This window comes from Equus caballus, chromosome 27 (genome assembly GCF_041296265.1).
Source record: "Equus caballus isolate H_3958 breed thoroughbred chromosome 27, TB-T2T, whole genome shotgun sequence".
Taxonomy (NCBI): Eukaryota; Metazoa; Chordata; class Mammalia; order Perissodactyla; family Equidae; genus Equus; species Equus caballus.
The window spans coordinates 38740756-38762380 of NC_091710.1; the positions used below are offsets into that span (position 1 = coordinate 38740756).

At 39.1% G+C, this 21625-nt stretch overlaps 1 protein-coding gene across 2 annotated transcripts in view; it reads right to left on the minus strand.

Annotated features, from left to right (window-relative positions):
• ASAH1 (N-acylsphingosine amidohydrolase 1) overlaps positions 1-21625 on the minus strand; it is a 30393-nt gene that overhangs the window by 2200 nt on the left and 6568 nt on the right. Inside the window, exons 2-12 of one of the 2 annotated variants that reach the window (XM_005606374.4) lie at positions 17333-17379; positions 13197-13287; positions 12677-12763; positions 10392-10470; positions 7219-7293; positions 6262-6307; positions 5561-5705; positions 4961-5015; positions 4753-4834; positions 638-769; positions 408-531 (exon numbers count right to left, since the gene is read on the minus strand). In XM_005606374.4, the coding sequence (XP_005606431.1) occupies positions 408-531; positions 638-769; positions 4753-4834; positions 4961-5015; positions 5561-5705; positions 6262-6307; positions 7219-7293; positions 10392-10470; positions 12677-12763; positions 13197-13287; positions 17333-17379 (963 nt within the window). The remainder of the gene's footprint in view (positions 1-407; positions 532-637; positions 770-4752; positions 4835-4960; positions 5016-5560; positions 5706-6261; positions 6308-7218; positions 7294-10391; positions 10471-12676; positions 12764-13196; positions 13288-17332; positions 17380-21625) is intronic. The other variant, XM_014736610.3, reaches the window with a different exon arrangement.

A 21625-nucleotide genomic window follows, 5' to 3' on the forward strand; every position in this document is an offset into this window, starting at 1 on the left:
GTAAGTTAAATACAGATGTCAGCAGCCTTACCCACACAGATGGGTCCTTAGAAACCGACATTCTTCAGCCTCCTCCATCCCCCCTAAAAGAATTTCCCTGGACGTCACTGTTAGAAACAGAGGTAATGGTTCTACTGTATTGCTTTTTCTCTCTCTCTTCCTCCTTTCTTTAATTCTGGCCTGTCTGTCATTGAACTTCACAGAGTGATGTCTGGCATTAGAATAAGAAAGAGAAAGTACAGCAAAATTTTATTCCTTAAGTTAAAAACAAAAACTCAGGGGGGATTGTCCAGAGATACTGAATAATAGGAGGTTTATAAATTCTTCAAAGGCCAAAGAAAAATGCCAGAACTAAGCTACTCTTTAGTGGTCACCATTCCTTGTTATGTATGATATTGTCACTGTACCTCTTGGGTTGTCCGGTTTAGACACATCTTAGTGGGCGTCCTGCGATCATCAAGGAAGAAGGGATTTTTCCAACGGTCATAATTTGTTTGTACCACATACCATCTACCCTGCTTGGGGTCAAGTCTAGATGTAAAAAGAGAGATTCCTCTTAGGCCTCATACCTTAAACCTGTACACGTATCAGTCTATACTTCAGTTCCTACTTATTTTGCTTTAACAAATGTACTTACTCATATACATCCAAAGATCGTTTTCTGTCTCGTGTAATCACGCAACCCTCCCCAGTCTTGTTGCCTCCCAGGATAAAGTACGCTGGGGCCAATACCTTGGTTTTGGTCAATATATTCTTGGCTTCTTCATAACTACATAAAAACATTAAAAAAAAAGGAAACATTTTTAGTTGACTTGGAATGAAAATTTTGTAGCTGTGGAAACTAAGGAAGACAAGTATCTGAGGAACACGTGTTTTAAAAGGATGGTAAGCATGGCTCAGGCAGGAAGAGTCCCTGACTCCTGTGTAGTGAAACAGTGAGATCTGAAATGTTCCCTCTAATCTGAAAGACAGACAAAACGGCCTCAAGTAATTATCTTCCACCCTTATTGTTTATGCCTTTCACTCAACAATAAAACAGAGGGAAATATTAATTACTGTATACAGGGTTTAAGGACTAAAAAGTAAACCTTCCTGAAAATTAGGGCTATAAAAAATTGAAGTAGATTTTCAAAGAAGACTACCAAATCTTATTCCCTGGAAAGCATTAAAAATAAGACTGATGCCCATTTATTCCAGGTTATTTGGATGTAGTGCTGGCTAAGGGCAGTTTTGCTATTATAAGATTTTTGCACCAGTGCAGAATATAACTTCTAGGTTAACAGGTATTAGGATTTAAATAAAGAATTTATTGTACCATTTTTTTGTGTATGGGTGATTTTTTTGGTACACCAAGAAAAATTCATAGGTGCTTTTCATAGTGGCACTATCCTTACCACTTTTTAAATAAGTCAGTTCATTTCCTTGCTATAAACACACAGAGAAAATAGGAAGAATTCCATATGAGTGTTAAAGGTTCACCTAAGAAATTCTAAAATACTTCCTCAATGGAAGATAAGCTGGGAAATATTTTTATATTTAACTATGAGTAATTTAAAATAAACTACAATACATTAAAAGGATCATACACCATGATCAAGTGGGATTTATTCCAGGGATGCAAGGATGGTTCAACATCCACAAATCAGTCAATGTGATACACCATATTGACAAAATGAAGGGTCAAAATCATACGATCATCTCAACAGATGCAGAAAAAGCATTTGACAAAAGTCAACATCCATTTATGATAAAAACTCTCAACAAGGTGGGTATAGACAGAATGTACCTCAGCACAATGAAGGCCATACAGGACAAGCCCACAGTTAAAATCATACTCAGTGGTGAAAAGGTGAAAGCTTTTCCTCTAAGATTAGGAACAAGACAAGGATGCCTGCTGTCTGATTTTTATTCAATATAGTATTTGGCAGCACTCGCCAGAGCAGTGTAGGCAAGAAAAAGAAAGAAAAGGGATCCAAATCAGAAAGGAAGAAGTAAAACTGTCACTCTTTGCAGATGACATGATATATATGGAAAACCCTAAGGACTCCACCAAAAAACTGTCAGAAGTAATAAATTCAGTAAAGTTGCAGGATACAAAATCAATATACAAAAATCTGTTGCATTTCTATGCACTAATAATGAACTATCAGAGAAAGCAGGAAAACAATCCTATTTACAATGCAACAAAAACAATAAAATACCTAGGAGTAAATTTAACCAAGGAGGTGAAAAACCTATACACTGAAAACTAAGACACTGATGAAAGAAATGGGAGAAGACACAAATAAATGGAAAGATACTCTATGTTCATGGATTGGAAGAACTAATATCGTTAAAATATCCCTACTACCCAAAGCAATCTACAGATTCAATGCAATCTCTATCAAAATTTCAATGGCATTTTTCACAGAAATAGAACAAAAAATCCTAAGATTTGTATGGAACCACAAAAGACCCCAAACAGCCAAAGCAATCTTGAGAAAGAAGAACAAAGCTAGAGTTGTCACACTTCCTGATTTACAACTATATTACAAAGCTATAGAAATCAAAACAGCATGGTACTGGCATAAAAACAGACACATAGATCAATGGAACAGAATAGAGAGCTCAGAAACAAACCCACACATATATGGTCAATTAATTTATGACAAAGGAGCCAAGAATACACAATGGGGAAAGGCGAGTCTCTTCAATAAATCGTGCTGGGAAAACCGGACAGTCACATGCAAAAGAATGAAACTGGACCACTATCTTACACCATATACAAAAATCAAAGTGGATTAAGACTGGAATGTAAGAGCCAAAACCATAAACCTCCCTAGAATAAAACATAGGTGATAAACTCCTTAACACTGGTCTTGGTGATGATTTTGTGGATTTGACACCAAAAGCAAAGGCAACAAAAACAAAAATAAACAAATGGAACTACATCAAACTAAAAAGCTTCTGCACAGCAAAGAAAATCATCAACAAAATGAAAAGACAACCTACTGAATGGGAGAAACTATTTGCAAATCATAAAACTGATAAGGGGTTAATAGCCAAAATATATAAAGAACTCATACAACTCAATAGCAAAAAAATCTTATTTTAAAAAGGGCAGAGGATCTAACTGGACATTTTTCCAAAGAAGACATACACATGGAAAACAGGTACATGAAAAGGTGCTCAAAATCACTAATCATTGGGCAAATGCAAACCAAAACCCCCAAAAGAGAGAAGACGTCACACCTGTTAGAATGACTGTTAATCAAAAAGAAACGAGACAATAAGCGTCGGCGAGGATGTGAAGAAAAGGGCACCCTGTGCACTGCTGGGGGGAAGGTGAATTGGTGCAGCCACTATGGAAAACAGTATGGAGATTTCCTCAAAAATTAAAAATAGAACTACCATACGATCCAGTAATTCCACTTCTGGGTATTTATCTGAAGGAAGCAAAAACACTAACTCGAGGGCCAGCCCCAGCAGCCTAGTGGTTAAGTTCGGCACACTCCGCTTCAGGGGCCTGGGTTTGGTTTCCAGGCACAGACCTACACCACTCCTCTGTCAGAGGCCATGCAAAACACTAAATTGAAAAGATATCTGCACTCCCATAGCAGCATCATTTACAACAGCCAAGACATGGAAGAAACCTAAGTGTCCACTGAAGGATGAATGGACAAAGAAAATGTGCTATATGTACAATAGAATATTACTTGGCCATAAAAACGGAAATCTTGCCATTTGTGACAACATCCACCTTGAGGGCATTATGCTCAGTGAAATAAGTCAGAGAAAGAGAAATACCATATGATCTCACTTATATGTAAAATCTGAAAAAAAAAAAAATCATAGATAGAGATGGTCCTGAACTGCAATGGTTTGATTTACAATTTTTCAACTTTACAATGGTGCAAAAGCAACAGACATTCAGCAGAAACTATACTTTGAATTCTGAGTTTTGATCTTTTCCCAGGCTAGCCATACGCAGTCCCATATTCTCTTGCAATGCTGGGCATTGGCAGCAAACCACAGCCCCCAGTCAGCCCCGCGATCACGAGGGTAAACAAGTGATACACTTACAATCCTTCTGTTTTTCGCTTTCAGTATTCAGCAAATTACCTGAGATATTCAACACTTTATTATAAAATAGGCTTTGTGTTACAGGATGTTGCCCAACTGTAGGCTAATGTAAATGCTCTGATCACGTTTAAAGTAGGGTAGGCTAAGCTATGATGTTCGGTAGGTTAGTCTATTAAATGCATTTTAGACTTACAATATTTTCAGCTTATGATGAGGTTACATCCCAATAAACCCATTTAAACCCGTTTTTGGGGATGTAACCCCACTGTAAGTCCAGGAAGATCTGTACAGAAAACAGACTGGTGTTGCCAGAGGCAGAGGGTAGGGGTTGGACAAAATGGGTGAAAGAGGTCAAAGGGGACAAACTTCCAGTTATAAAACAAATAAGTTCTGGGGAAGTAATATGCAGCATGGTGACTATAGGTAATAATACTGTATTGTATATTTGAAAGTTGCTAAGAGAACAGATCTTAAAAGTTCTCATCACAAGGAAAAGAAATCTTGTAACTCTGTATGGTGACCCATGTTGACTAGACTTATTGTGGTGATCATCTCAGAATGTATACAAATATCAAAGCGTTTTGTTGTGTACCTTAAACTAACATGTCAATTATATCGCAGTAAAAAAAGTAAAAATAATTTAAAAAATAAAATAATTAAATTTGACAATGAAGCAACCGAACAGATTACCTTGTGCTATTTTCCAGAACTGATCTAAGGATAAACCCTATCCACATGGCATCTTTCTTTCCCAAGATCCATTCTAGGACACCTGGAAGAGATCAAACACAGTGTCAGAGGACCTGGAAGAGGTTAGATATGAACCAGAAGGCATCATCCAGACCTCCTCTTAAAACATCTATGAAACTCCCCTTTCATTTAAGAACCCTCTACTCACCCATATAACCGCCATTTGTACTGAAACGTTCATTTAGCGTAAGACTAAACAGTCCCTGAGAAAAAGACAAAGCAGTGGAATCAGAGACCTCCATCATCCTGTGAGGCCCTCTCACTGTGCTTGATATTGTACATCAAGGCCTGGATTGGGTGATGGGGAACCAAAAGATCAATCAAAACCATGGTAACATCACCTTCTGTGCACAGAGCTTTAAAGTTCAGAGCCTTTTCACATCTAACGTGTGAGGTAAGTAGGTGGGATGTTACCGGCCACACTTTTCTGACAAGGAAGTGAAGTGCACAGCATTAACGCCTAACTTGCTGCAGTGGCAGACCCAGGACCAGATTCCAGATTTATGTTCCCAGCCCTACACACCCAGCCGCATGCTTTTTCCTCAGAAGAGGCTCAGAAACCTTCACTTCCTTTCTAGTCTTCTCTACTCTGTGAGCTCAGACCTCTGAAGGTGACAAGAAGGACAAAGGGATAATCTGGGGCTTCGTATTCTTTTTAAGTCCTCATTTCCTTAGACTCCACCCTTCACAGGGAGTAACAGCAGGACACACAACCATCTGTAAAATTATGTAACGGGAGACGCCTTACTGGTTTGAATCCTGTTAACATGCCCACATAGCCAGCAAAGCTTGTCGCCTTGAAGACAGTTTTGTTGTTCCTCTGGAAGTCCAGATTCACCGTTAAAGGTTTCAGCTGCTCAGTGATGACCCAGGAATGATTATTTATATTCCACCTACAAAAAACAGATTTCAGTGCTATTTAAGGACAAGGATGATGATAATGCTGAATATGACGCTGATGGCCAAGCCTTACACTAGGCGCTTTATCTACCTGATCTCTAATGATCAACCCTAACAAGAACTTTGCAATATGGGTGGTTCATCCTCCATCTTCCACAAGATAAAAGTGAGGCTCAGAGAAGTTAACTCCGCCACTGTGAAGCCTGTAAACACCAAACCCCAGATTCAAATGTAAGTCTTTCATTACAAAGCCCTGTTGTAGACAAAGAAAGGTCAGGACGACACATAGAATGCCATTCTCCCCTCTAAGCAACAAACTAGACATGCATCTAGGGCCTTGAGGCATGCTCCAGATTTTGTTCACTAGGTGCAACCCAGTTACAAACTCTCAAATAAGTGAGTGAGGGTGTGCCCATCTTGTCTCAAAACTCAGGACTCCAGTGTCGTCACTTCCGGTCATATTTTGGGCAAGACTTGAGACTTACTGTTCATCAGTGTAATACAATCTACTTTTCTTAAGGACTGATACACACCATGTTCTTTACTTACCCAAGAAATATTCCAAAATCCATGTTTCGCCCATGTAGTACATGACCTAATTCAAAGTAGGCAAAAGAGACCTGTAGTAGCAGTTATGATAGTACAACCGATTCTGAATCAAAGCTGAACACTTAATTTTGGTTGGCTGATATTCACAACTGTTCAAGCCAACAGTAAGAATTAAGCAGCATTCTGATAGCATAAGCCTTAAGATGAAATTGTTGTCCCTGTCACATCGGCCAGATCCCCTCATGATACCTGAGAGCACAGGGTTCCTGGTAAGTTCTGAATATGGGAAAAGGATCAAAGGTCATTCTCTGTCCATTATGACACTGTTCTACGTAGACAGAGCTCTTTCAGCCTCACCTAATGTGACTTACCAACACGCTTCCCTTCAGGGATGGGCACCTAGAGCTGGGCGTCTCAAGGGTTCTGCACAGGCTGGCTTTATACCCAGGATATAGGTCAAAAATAAGAGGGAATCAGGGAAAATCATCCTGTGCCTTGTACTCTGGGGACTGCCAGGAAAAACATGGGAAAGTGAGGCTGGTCTCCAGAGGGTCCCTTGGCTGGGAAGTGATGGGCAAATGTTTGTCCTGGGCTTAGAGGAAAGGCTGGGTCATTACATATATGAAGATAAGGAATTACCCCTGTGGGTGCTTACATCCAATCATGAGGATGGGCACAAGTAGACTGAGGAAGGGTACGAATGTTTATAGTCCTGACACACTTCTTCCAAGTTTTTTGCATGCCTGAATTAAACTTTAATAGGTATTACAGTGGTCTTAAAATAAGGATAGTATTTAATTCACCTATAAGAATTTACCAAGATCTATAAAACTTCATGCAATGTACACAGAATTAGCATGGCAAGCCTGGATTGTACAAGTTCTCATTCCATTTACTTAGAAGATTTTCTTCTACTTCATACTTGGCTCTGCCCGCCCCTGCTCAGCACACATTTACCTTGTCTGTCTTCTGTTATTACTGAAGTACAGATGGTAAAAAACTCATAGAAAACATTGAATGAAATGATCTCTCCTATGAGAAAAGATAGGAAATTTTTTGATCAATATACAGAATCACGACATTGTTAGAAAATTCTTTTTTAAGAAAAGGTTTAACTGCCATCGCTGTGTGAAGTTTTTTTTTGTCATACCTAAGTGTCTGCAGACCAACCTGAGTGTGCCTGAATAGCTGGCCGGTGGTGGTGGCTCAGCCTGTACTCTGCAGACTCAAGATAAAATAGGTCCTCAAAAGGGCAGCTATGGGGCAAGTTCAACAACTGGACACGCTGGAATTGTACTACAACATACTGTCCAAATTTTTCATCAATATGCCCCATTTTAGTTTTCTTTGGGGGCTCAAATAATGATGATTTAATACATCTGGTTCTTGATTGAATGCTGAAAATGTATTTTGCCCGACTTTTAGAATGTGACTAATACTTCTAAGGTGAGAAAAGAGATACCGGAATTATTAATAAAATCAGTGCAGAGCTTACAGAAGAAAACTCGTTATGAAACATTTTAATTTTTGAATATTTTTCCAAAACTGTATAGTGGTACCACTTAGCCCTTAATTTGAAGGTATACAACATACTTTTTCTGTCTCATTTTATGTTAACATGTTAAGCTTAACATGTTTTTTTCATCCTAATCTAATGTTTATTTTATTTCCATTTGATTTCTATTTTGGTGAAATTCCACTCTTATTTTCTTTTATTACGAATCATCTGTTAATCCTCTTAATCCACCTTTCTCTTGAGATATTTATATGTGGCATTCATTTGCTAGAGTTCTTTACATAATAATCAAAGATTTATTTATCATATAGCCTACAAGTGTATATTTCCAGTATGTTGACTACCTTTTTAAATCATTTTTTTAAAGAAGCAAAGACAAAAAAATCTAGCTACTTTCCTTGATAAATATTATTGATTTTCAGAAATTCTCAATCATCGCTCTTAAAAAAACAAAGGTATTACTGGCTACTTAAAATAATGACTCTATTGCTTTGGTAGCTTAAAAATAAAACTTTCAGGATGGCGGAAAAAGTCTTTTTCATTAAAGTAAGTGCTATAAATTAGAAACTGAAATTTTAAAAATAGCTCCCAAAAATATCAGTTCCTAAGGATATGACAAACTGGATATGACAAATATGATAAAGGATGTGATGAGTGAAGTCAGCCCTGGTGGTCTAGTGGTTAAGATTTGGCGTTTTCATGCTTGGGTTCATTTCCCAGTCAGGGAACCACCCCACCCGTCTGTCAGTTGTCATACTGTGGTGGCTGCATGTTACTGTGATGCTGTAAGCTATGTCACCGAATTTCATATACCAGCAGGGGCTCCCATGGTGTACAGCTTTCAATGGAGCTTCCACACTAAGGCAGACTAGCAAGAAGGCCACCAATTTCTGAAAAATTGGCCATGAAAACCCTATGAACAGCAGCAGAGCATCGTCTAATACAGCACCGGAAGGGGACAGGATGGAGCAAAAAGACTGGGCAGGGTTCCGCTCTGCTGTGCACGGGGCGCTAGGAGTCAGAACCGTCTCAATGCCAGAAATGACGAATGAAAGATATGCAAGACCTCCTCCCTGAAAATAAAAAAATCCTGCTCAGAGAAAGCAATGACCTAAATAAATGTTGAAATGGCATATACCATGGTCATGAATTGAAAAACTCAGTATTACAATTCTATTCAAAATATCAGCACGCTCTTTTGTCAAAGTTGACAGGCTGATTCTAAAATTTATATGGAAATGCAAAGGGTCTAGAATAGCTAAGAGGATTTTGGAAGCTGCAAAGTTGGAAAACTTAACACTACCCTAATTTCAGGCTTTAATTAATGTAAAGCTTTAGTAATTGCGGTAGCAATAGTATTGACATAAGGAAAGACAAAATAGATAAACGAAACTTAACAGAAAGTCCCCAAACAGAACCAGATTTATACAATCATCTGATTTATATCAAAGGCACCACTGCAATTTACTGAGGGATGCCTGGTCTTTATAATAAATGGTGTTTAATCAATTGGATATTCCGTATGAAAAAAAAACTGAACAGTGACCCCTAACTCGTACCACAAACAAAAATTAATTCAAAATAGATCATAGGCCTAAATGTAAAAAGTAAACATAAAATATCTAGAAGAAAACATAAAAGAATATTTTCATGACCTTAGGGTAGACAAAGATTTCTTAAATGGACACAAAAAGCACTAACCATAAAAAAAAGACTAAGAAATTAGACTTCATTAAAACTAAGAATTTATCTTCATCAAAAGACACCAATAAGAGAATAAAAATGTAAGCCACAGACTGGGAGAAGATATTTAGAATAATATATCTGACAATGGACTTGTATCCAGAATATATCAGAATTCCTTCAAACCAGCAAAAAATGGGCCTAAGACTTTCACAACGACAAGGAAGGAAGGAAAAGGTCAATAAACCGTTCGATCTCATCAGTCATCAGGGAAACGCAAATTAAATAATAATGGGATCCTATCACACACTCAACAAAATGGCTCAACTTAAAAAAGACCGACACTATCAAGTGGAGAAAACTAAAACTCTTGTACTATGTTGACTGTCAACGGATACAATCACTTTGGAAAACTGGCTGGCGGAATGTACAAGGCAAAACATACAGCCACCCTATAACCCAGCACATATCCAAGAGAACGAGTGCTGTGCCCATCCAAAGACATGTAGGAGAATGTTCATAACCACTTTATTCTTAATATCCAAAATCTGGAAACAACCCAAATATGTTCTCTTCATCCAAAAGCATTCCACCTATCACAGTACGTACAAGAAGCCAGACACAACAGTTCATGCTGTTCGGTTCTGTTCATAAGAAACTCAAGAAGAGGTAAAACTAATCTGTGGTGAAGTCAGAACAGCGGTTACCTGGGGACACAGTATTGTCTGTGAAGGGCCATGATGGAGCATTTTGGATGGCAGGGATTTTCTGTACCTTGCTCAGAGTTGTGATTACAAGCATGTATGCATTTTTAAAACTATTGAGCAGTATACTTAAGATCTGCGCGGTTTACTGCAGGTAGACCATACCTCAAGAGAAAAATTTTCAAGTGCTTTATTAAATTTTTTAACAGCTACAAAGTGAACTTTACCTAAAGGTGTGTCAGTAACAGCTGCAATCCCCTTCATTTCCTCCTCAAAAGGACCAGGAAAGTTGCCGAGGAGACCAGGCTGAAAAACAAATGAATTAACCCTCACTGGACCTAAAGGGCTGCTTTGAGGTTTGGTTCTGTTACATAAAATTTGTTCTAGATACTGCTGCCCAATAGGTGATAAAAGGTATTTTTTAAAGCACTTTAACATCAGGTATTTCTAAAATATTCTATGTACTCCTCAATACTGAGCCCCAAATTCTTTACCTTTAGCTTTGGTTCCCTTAAGCTCATCTGTTCTCAGGTATTATGCAGAGACCTATGATTGTTTTTTCCTGCCGTAAATTTCACTTTATTATCCAGAGAGAGGGGGAACTGGGAAAATTCCAAGTGGATGACCTAACATGACCCACAACACAGCAACATCACAACAAGTAGCCCTTTTCTCTCCAAACTCACCCGCTAGCCAAGGGCCTTACACCCCCATTACTATCTCCTTCCCACACTCATCGCAACAAATCTGTACTCTAGTTCTTCACAAAAACCTTCCATCATGGTTAATGGCTGATCTTGGGCTAAGAGGCATTCACTGCATCCTGTTGGCAAACAGTGGACACATGAGCAACCTCAATGGTGGACATCATGCTTTTATTCTCAACTGCAACTGTTCACCAACGATGAGATCACTATTTAAGCTCACAGCCTCTTGCTAAGATGATGTGCTTAAAATTCACAATTTTTCACCAAGTTGGTATTTATATGTAATATGACCTAATTATGCATATTATTTTCTCCCCTAGGTATTCAAGGCATTGCAAAGGGGAATATTCCTGCCAATTTAACAAACAGAAGTGACTCAGTGAACATTTATTAACCATTTACTACATCCAGGCACTGTGCTTTACATATAGTATGTCATTTGATCCTCACAACCACCATAGGAAACATGTAGCATTGGTAAATTCTCCCTGATGAGAAAACTGAAGTTTCAGAGCTTAAGAAACTTGTCGAAGGACACACAGCTAGGATCTGCCTGATCCAGCCTTAAATCTAATGTTTAAAGAACAAACGAAAACCCCAGTGCTGTCTGATTGCAAAGCCTGGGCACCTGAACCCTTTCCACACTGCTCTCCCTGCTGCCACGGTTGCGTGGGCGTGGGGGCCTCCTCTGCAGCGGCTCCCATCAGCATTTTTACTCGGAGGAAGTCTGGTTAGTATAAACATAAAGGATGGCCTTAATCAAAGGCTCTGAGAGCATAAACACGAGGGCTAACAGTTTTCGAGGTTGGCAGATACAAGTGCCATCAGCATGCTACGTCCAGAGCAGCCAGCCTTTGGGGAAATGTTCTCATCCAGGGGAGTATTGTCCCCCAGAGGAGATGTGACAGTATCAAGAGACATTACTGGTTGTCACAACTGAAAGGGTGCTACTGGCATCCAACGGATAGAGGCCAGGGACTCTGCTAAACACCCTACAATGCATGGACAGTCCCCTACAACAAAATATTATCCAATCCCAAATGTCATTAGTGCCAAGGTTGAATAATCTGCCCTAGGGCCTTGGTGTCTGCCCCAATTCTTTGCAGCCTGCAGGCCAGTGAGGGCCCTGGAGCAAAGACTGAAAGAGGGTGATGAGGATTTCTCAGGGGGTTCGAGGAGCCGGGCCCTAGACTTTCCACTGGTTCCAACTAAATTAAAAAAAAACGGTTGAGACACGGAGTCTTCCTGAACGACCAGGAGGAAAATGAACTGGTTTGGTGAATGCACAGCAATAAGAAATACGCAACCCAAGTGAGTTTCAACAGTCACAGCTGCTGAAGGACTCCCCAAAATAGAGGCCTGGGCTGAGTGTGTCATGTGGTCATATCTAGAAAACTCTCTGGGTGTCCTGAGATACTCAGGCAAAATACTTAAGAAAAAAACCCAAATTTTCAACAGTGAACTTGCAAACCTAAGGACACATAAGGGGCAGGAAATGCCTTACTCCCAGATGAAATATGCACATTTGTCCATTGCTCTGTAAAAAAGTCCACACTTTTAAAAAACATTGAAAGAGTAGTTAATTGGCAAAATTTGCTATTTTGCATCTTATTACTCTAATATTACCAAGGCCCAGAATTTCCAGTCCCTCTGAAGTTTTGACAGTGGTTTAGAATAAATATAAATTTGTTCAAGCTCCTCAGAAAAGGCTGTCAAATTATGCCTTTCAATAAATATCAGAGCCTTTTCTGAACTCTGTGTATATGTATATGTGCTTAAAACTTACTGTGGAAAATATTTCTTACCAACTTTTGATCCACTATCTGCATAACTTTTCCACTGGGCACAAATGCATTTACCATATTCTTCAGTGAATTCATTATAAGCTTTAGCTGAAAAATAAGTAATAAAACAATAAGAGACATAAAGAAGTGCTGATATTTAAGATTAATATTGGTATAATGAAAATGGATATAGACCTTTTGACTTATCCATATGTAGCTCAATCAAATAGTACAATTTGAAAACATTTTCAATTAGTATTATAAACACAGTACAGACTAATTTTATCTTTAACAGCACACTTGATTCTCAGCTATTTACATGGAGGTAGATGATACAAACAAAGGGAAAGACAACCAAAAAAGTCAAGAAGCTATGGAGGAAGGACACCTTTTCCTCTACTATCATTTATCGTAAAGGGCAGAAAAGTATCAAAAGCCCATTCTTAAAATACTTGGTACATAATTTCATGAAATGTTCCTTTAAAAATACAATTATATTCAGTAAAGTCAGAAGTAGAAAAATTGAAGAATCCTAGCATACCGCTGGTGCCTTGTCAGTCATCAATTCATGCCATCTTTTGTAGGGTGGTAAATCAAGATTTATGGTGTACCACGGAACCGGACCCCTATAGCTGTAATGAGAGGAGTGTCTATCATCTTGAAATGCTGAAAGCAGTTTTTGGATGGGAATTAGACAGTTACATCTACATGGCTATGTTAAAGACACATTCTTCATAGCAATACGAAAGTTGGTATTCAAACCAAAAATAGCAAAAGAGCCCATTTTCCACCCAGGGTTTTTGTTCTACCCTGTATATACAATTATAAATAGTTTCAGAAATCTTGGAATAGAATTATACATTAGGTTAACATGAATCAGTGAAATGTGAAGAACCAATTTTGGCTCAAGAGCTTTATAGAAAAAACCTGAATATCACTGCTAAAAATTATCTTTTTTTTTTTTCCTCCTAAATCTCTGCAAGGATTTAGTCTAGGGTCTGGGCACTTCTCTTTGGTTTCCCAGTCTCAGAATTTCCTCTCAATCTAATGCTACTGCCAAATCAATGTCTCCAATGTTGGCTTCAGTAACATCACCTTTGAAGCTCCCACAAGAGTGGGCAACATGTGTTAGCTTCCCATGATTGGCCTCAGGAACCTGCACTAGTCACTCAGCCATCCTACCCTTCCCACCATAGTTCCTCTCTTCTCATTCCTCTGTAAGTCCAAGCCCCAAGCACTGTTCTATCATGCCCATTCCCCAACTTCCTCCTCCTCAATTTATACACAGCAATTCCTACTATGAGGATACAGCACCGTCCCCTCCCTTATCGACGGAGCTGGGCCCTATTTCTGGTGGATGAACTCTACAACTATTCTCGGTCGCTACGGAAACTTTATCTTCTGGCACTTGTTACTAAACTAAAATAGCCTCTTAGTGTGTTTCATTCAGTGATTTATCAGCTTAAAACTACGCCGAAAGGTAGCCAGCATTTGCTCCATTATTGCTCTGCTCCAGAGAAGCACAAGGTCCACTCCGGTGTGTGCGACAATGTGACCACGCTCTTAAATTAAAATGTTATGCAGAGGGACGTCTACAGCAGAGATGGGTTAGTTCCTCAAAGTCATAAATTGCGGTCCTATTTATATTTCTGTTGTCATGAATAATTATTTGATTCTCTAAATAATGCTACTGAGCTTGGGGCCTGGGTGTATGTAGAAGGTTTCATGAAACTGTCAACCAGCAGCCACTCCTGTCGTGATTCAACTAGAAAAGGAAAACACACACAATTTTGGAAGCATATTTAAACAAAATCACAATGAATAAATTTTGTTCTTCTCAAAGCACTTTCAAACCTCCATTTCCTTGGTAGCTGATATCTGTATTAAATACTATAATACTTAAATCCTGGAAAAAAAGCTTCACATAAAAACAAATTAATTCAGGGGGCCAGCCCCATGGCCGAGTGGTTGGGTTCACACGCTCAACTTCAGCGGCCCAGGGTTTCACCAGTTCAGATGCTGGGTGTGGACCTAGCACTCATCAGGCCATGCTGAGGCGGCATCCCACATAGCAGAGTCAGAAGGACCTACAACTAGAATATACAACTATGTACTGGGGGGGCTTTGGGGAGAAGAAGAAGAAGGAAAAAAATAAAAATAAAAAAGGAAGATTGGCAACAGATGTTAGCTCAGGTGCCCATCTAAAAAAACACAAATTAATTCAGTTTCTGACTGGTCATAATTTCACATGTAAAATTCTGTTCCACAATTCAATAAGGTATGTCTTGTTCCTCCTATTATGGGCAGGCGCTAATAACCTCCTCCCTTCCCCGCCAGCGTGCATTCAGATTTCCGTGTATAGCAGCAACAATAAATCAGTGGCGCCTGGAGCTGTGCACATCGGTGGCACGGTCATAACATACTTGTTCCACCTATGAACACCAATCAGCTGCTCCTCCCCTCATAACATCCGATAAAACCCAAACCATGCCCCTCTATCTACCCTACACTCCTGATTCTTTTTCAGTCCTGGATTCCAAAGAAGAAATGGAGAGGAAATGGAGCTCATTACAGCAGAGGATTATAATTAAGTGGGGATAAGGAGATCCCAGAAACCTCTGTACAATAAAATGTCCACTAATCAGAATTCTTTGAGAGAACGGTTAATCTGATTAATAAAATTATTTTAATAATGAAAGCTTAGCCATAATCCTACATTTCACTTCTCATTTAAAATTTTTATAAAATATCTCAGTATTTAACATGTGCACCTCAATTTCCTAGAGAAATTAACTACCTTATGAGGGCAGTGAGGATTACCTGAAATATGCAAAAAAGACTTAGCAAAATTGGTATTCAACAATAGTAATTACTATAGAATACTTTCCTACTTTACTACAAACAATAAACATCATTAAATTGTCTTTGAGACTCAGCATTTGCTGTGCCCAGGTCATCATAATCAGTATTAAGCATCAGTTGAATCCACCTGGCTATCCAGGTGGCTCAGAAACTAGTCCAAGAGACACGACACACAGACACAAATAAGACAGCAGATGCTAAGCACCAGTGAGCAGTAGAAAAGAAATGCTAATGGATTCAGATGGAGAGAGGGGTGAACTGGCTATCAGTCCCTTATCTCCAGCATTTTGATTTGACTGGTCAGGCTTGATAAACAGGTGTTTCTTTCCTCCCTCACAGTTGCCCATGCATACCTCCAGAATCTATGCACTTGACTGAAAAGCATGACCTTAAAGATACAGGAGGATGTGTTGTCATTCAAAGGTACATGAACACCACACTACTCTCCCAGATCTCAAGATCATTTATAGTTCAGAGAGGAAAAGGATCAGAGGAGAGCTGAGGATTTTTACGTAGGGAACAGGCTAGCAATGCAAGAAGGAATCCAGCAGAAATACCAGGGCAAAAATTAGGTAGATGTATAAATATGAGAAAAACGTGTTTACGTGTGTGGGTGTATACATGTGTACACACACACACAACAACGTGGAACCAGTTAAATGCCTAAGCAGGAAAGGTCTGCAAGGCAATCAATTCATAGACACACATCTGGTGCAAATAAAAGGGAGTAGGAAAAAAGCCTTAAACGTGGACGGTACTCATTAAATGTTCAATGAATTGGGACAGCGAGAATAGCCAAGACACACATGCAGTCAATAAGACACTGAAGACCAATATGGTGCCAGTGGGGATAGAAAGGAAGACCTCAAGAGAGCAAGTCATCAGAGACGTGGCTGGAATGAGCCCTGGCTTTAGAATAATAGAAACTGGTTACCTTTCGGCCAAATATTTGCCTCTTTTTACAGAAAGGCGAGTAAATCAAAAGAATTTAGTTTCTTATAATCTCACTGTGTCTGAAACAGAGGCTATTTAGAAAACATAATTTAGACAAGCGCAGTACAATATATATTAATTATACATTAATATATATTAATTAATTTAATTAGTGCTAGGAAAACTGAAAAATGTCATCTTGATGTTAGGGTTAAACTTGTCCTCAGGCTTCCCCAGCCCCAGCAGGCTACTTTCAGTGAGAGGGAAGAGCAGGGCAAAAAAGATCACTTTCCCTAAACCTTTTCCCTCTTTTCCACCCTCTGCATAGGCCGGTGGGCTATTTCTTATGTCATTCTCACAGACCCATGTATCCACAAAGGATCTGAAAAGGCCAAAACCCTGCACTGAACATATTAACGTTAAACACACTAAAACATGCTACTGGCCCTTCCCTTACGTTTTCCAACCCTGTTTTGTCCTCAATAGCTTAGATTATCATGCCAGGATTTATTTCTTGATTGTTTCACGTAGGAGGCCCTACACTTTAATCTGGTAGTTTATACTCAGGCATCACAGAAAATCACAGATCAGCTCTGCTTAGCGGGTGAGAAAAATGCTTCGCGGTAGATAGAAGAATTTAGTGGAGAATGGAAATCCTTTATTTGATAGACTAGGAATGGGCATGTTTGTCATGGGGTATTTTCATATTTGTCCAAGATCTTAGCCAAATGCACAATATACGAACCTGAGAAAAAGAAATTTTGTCTCCGGATAGAAGATGTGACTTAAGTTTTTATTCACTATTGTTATTTTATGAGATTATTACATAGGGAAAACCTCCACAAAGGTCAAAGCGAGTTTTGATCATCTACGTTTACTCACGTCGGTCCAGAAGGAGGATAGGTGGATTTTCTGCAGTCTTCTGTCCACTAAAAAACAAACAAAATTAAAAGTTTCAGGAAACAAATTGAATAGGGCATTTGCAGAAACAGTTAAATCTTGTAAAGGTAAAACCAACTACGATTTGCCCTTTTAGACCATTTCCATGCCTCTTCAAAGGCTTTTCCTCCCAGAGAAACTTCTAAAATCTCAAACTCAAGTGCATTTCCAGTCCTAATTCAGTTTGAACTACTGCTAAGTGTTGGAATTTGGCTTTTATTGCAAACATACTGCAAATATATTGAGAAAAGAAGAAATGTAAGAAAGTAGATGGAAAATGTTTATGTTGGAGAGGCTGATTTGTCAGTAGAAGTAAATTACTTGATAGGATGTGATACGACTTGAATTTATGAGCCAACTCTGTAGCAATAGTGATTTGCATCTGGAACCAGATTTTCAGGGCGCACTGCACAGTGCCCTTCATGATCTGGCCATAACTTACCATCCCAGCCTCTTCTCCGGCCACTCCCCCTGTATGTATAGCCACAGGCAACCATGTCCTGTGACCTCGCCTTCCATGCCTGTGCATGTGCTGTTCCTTCTGTTTAGAATGCCCGTCCTCTACCCTGTGAACTCCTGGCTTTAATTTCTAAGATCTACTTCAAATACTGTCTTTGTTGTGAAGTCTCCATCGACTTCCCGTATGAAAATAGTCATCCCCTCTTCTACACTCCCACTGCATTTGTACACATCTCCATTCCATATTTATGACATTGCATTATAATTATCTGCTTGTCTCTCTCTTCACCACTAGACTCTGAGCTCCTTGAGGTGAGGATGGCCCCTAACACGGAGGCCACGGCAGAGGCAATCAATGAATGAGATGGTTTTAGGGAGAGGTGTTCGAGCTCAGCAGCAGAACAGAATTAGCTCTTCACATAAAAAGAAGAAAAGTCCACATGGACTTATGATTCTTTTATTACAAGTTCAAGACAACAAGGATGTTTATCTCCTTTCCTCTGGAGCCCCTGTACTGTAAAAGGAGAATAATTTTTAAAAAGAAGTATAAATAGAGGCTGGGCCAGTGGCGTAGCAGTGGGGTTCATGTGCTCTGCTTTGGCGGCCCGGGGTTCAGCGCCTTGGATCCCAGGAACAGACCTATGCACTGCTTGGCAAGCCATGCTGTAGCAGGTGTCCTACATATAAAGTAGGGGAAGGTGGCACAGATGTTAGCTCAGGGCCAATCTTCCTCAGCAAAAAGAAGAGGATTGGCAGCAGATGTTAGCTCAGGGCCAATCTTCCTCAAAAAAAAAAGAAGTAAAGATCCACAATAAGTGGATTCATACTCCACCATAGTAAGTGGTGAGTAGAACCAGAACTGTAGTTTGAGCTCAGAAAATATATCTGAAGCAAATTTGGGTGGGAACGGAGATCTCACATCTTTTTTAAACTTTTGATAGTATGGGAAGTATATAAATTACCTTGACATTACCTACAATTCAAACACTGTTGTCAAAATAACTCTACTACAGTATCAGTTTCTCAGATAAATGCTGTTTTGCCTTGTAATTTTAGGTTGAATTCATTAAAAACAGCATCAAGCAGCAAATTATCAAAAGCTAATTCAATCGTCAGAATTCAAATTCTCTTTCTAAATTAGAATATAAAATATTAGGTATTAAATAATATCAATTTGATAATTCCATTATCAAATCAGCAAAAGCCCATTTCCAAAGCCATTCAGTGTTCAATAACAGTGGTTGAGGGGGACTCTTGTTGTTCAGAAAAATTTCAGCCTCAGCCCTGAGCTCAAAGATCACAGTAGGGGCTGGCCCAGTGGCACAGCGGTTAAGTTTGCACATTCTGCTTCGGTGGCCTGAGGTTCCCCCGGTTCAGATCCCGGGTGCGGACATGGCACCGCTTGGCACGCCATGCTGTGGTAGATGTCCCACATATAAAGTTGAGAAAGATGGGCATGGATGTTAGCTCAGGGCCAGTCTTCCTCAGCAAAAAGAGGAGGATTGGTGGCAGATGTTAGCTCAGGGCTAATCTTCCTCAAAAAAAAAAAAAAGAAACAAAAACAGTAAAACTTTATTGCTGCTAACCTATCTAACTGCCGTGTGGTAGGGCAAGTCAGGAGATTCAGCATCTGTTTCTTGCGAAAATTCACAGAAACGATGACAGTTAAGACCAGAAGAGCAAAAGAAGTTCATGGTTGACGTTACTGGTTTAACAACACAGGAATAGATTCCATTATTTCCCACAAAGTGCCTGCCAATCAATAATATAATAAGCACAGCTTTAAACACTTTGCATTTTCACAAGTTTTGTACATGTGTCCAACTCAGCCTTTTTCTTTCCACACACAATTTTATCACTGTCAGTTGTTACACATCTTACTCAATTACGAAATTCTCAGCTTCTCTGAAAACATCCTTGATAGAGACTGTGTTCGCCAGTTTGGATCCTGGGCGCGGACCCAGCACCACTCATCAAGCCATGCTGAGGTGGTGTCCCACACAGCACAAGCAGAAGGACCTACAACTAGAATATACAACTATGTACTGGGGGGCTTTGGGGAGAAGAAGAAAAAATGAAAATAAATCCGAGCTGGCTATCTTTGCAGAAATAGATAAGTGATCCCAAAATTCATATGGAAATTCAAGGGACCTAAAACTGCCAAAACAATCTTGAAAAAGAAAAGGTTGGAGGACTGACACTTTCTGATTTTAAAACTTACTATCAAAGCTACAGTAATCAAGACAGCTCAGTACCAGCATAAAGACAGACAGAAATCAACAGAATAGAACTGAGAGTCCAGAAACAAACCCTCACATTTATGCCAACTGCAAATCATATATCTGATAAGAAATCTGTATCTAGAATATATAAAAATCTTGAAACTCGGTAATAAAAAGACAACTCAATTAAAAATAGGCAAAGGGTCTGAATAGACATTTCTCCAAAGAAGATGTAAGTAAATAAGCACATGAAAAGATGCTCAACATCATTTGCCAACAGGGAAATGCAAACTAAAAACACAATGAGATACCACTTCACACCCATTAGGATGGCAGCAATAATAAATAATAATAAAAAACAAGCGTTCGCGTGGATGTGGAGAAACTGGAACCCTCCTACACTGCTGGTGGGAACGTAAGATAGTGCCGCTGCTTTGGAAAACAGCCTGGTGGTTCCTCCAACAGTTAAACATAGAGTTACCCTGCGACCCAGCAATCTATGCCCAGGTATAAATCTAAGAGAGATGAAAACATGTGTCCCCACAAAAAATCATAGGCAAAGGTTCACAGCAGCATTACTCACAATAACCAAAAGTGGAAACAACCCAAATTAATTAATTAATTAACTGATGAATGGCTGAACAAAATGTAGTGTATCCACACGATGGAATATTATTCAGTCATAAAAAGGAATAAGGTACTAGTGTATGCTACGGTGTACATGAACCTTAAAATCATTACGCTAAGTGAAAGAAGCCAGTCACAAAGGACCATGTATTGTATGATCCCCTTTATATAAAACGTCCAGAGCAGGCAAATCTATATTAGTGGTTGCTCCGGCTGAAGGGTAGGTTCCAGGGTAAGGGCTGAGGGGTTTCTTTTCTAGATGATGAAAATGTTCTAAAATTGACTCCAGTGATGGTTCACAACTCTGTAAATATACTGAAGCCATTAATTTGTGTACTTTTAGTGGGAGAATTGTATGGTATGTGAATTATATCTTAACAAAACTGTTAAAAAAGAAAAAAGAAAGATGTAGGAAAGACTGTTAAAAGTAAGCTTTTATCCATCACAGTGCAAGAGCAGACAATGCTTAAAGTTGATTCAGACAAACTCAGCATAAACATATTAACAACAGCAATATTCATAAAGATAACCAGCAGAGATTTTGAAAACTTTTAGCGCACATTATGGCCTAGGCACCAATTAATCAAAACAGACTGAGCTGAAACAACTAGTATGACAGCAGAGGTGGGTTCTGGCTGACTATCGCCGGAATACGGTTAAACCTGTCTGCTTCTAGAGGAGGCAGACGGCGGAGAAGGAAGGAGGCAGGAGTCTGTTGCTTTTCATCACAAGCCTGTCTCTATTGCTGGATTTTCTATAACTATGTAACACTTTGATACAAATTTTAAAATAGCAAATTTAAAAACTGCATGATTTCATTTACATTGTGTGGTGGATTTTCAGAGAGTGTTTTTCTCACATTATTTTTAAGTGTTTTTAACTGTCATCATCTAAAATTATTTAAAAATAACATCTAACTGCCATGGAG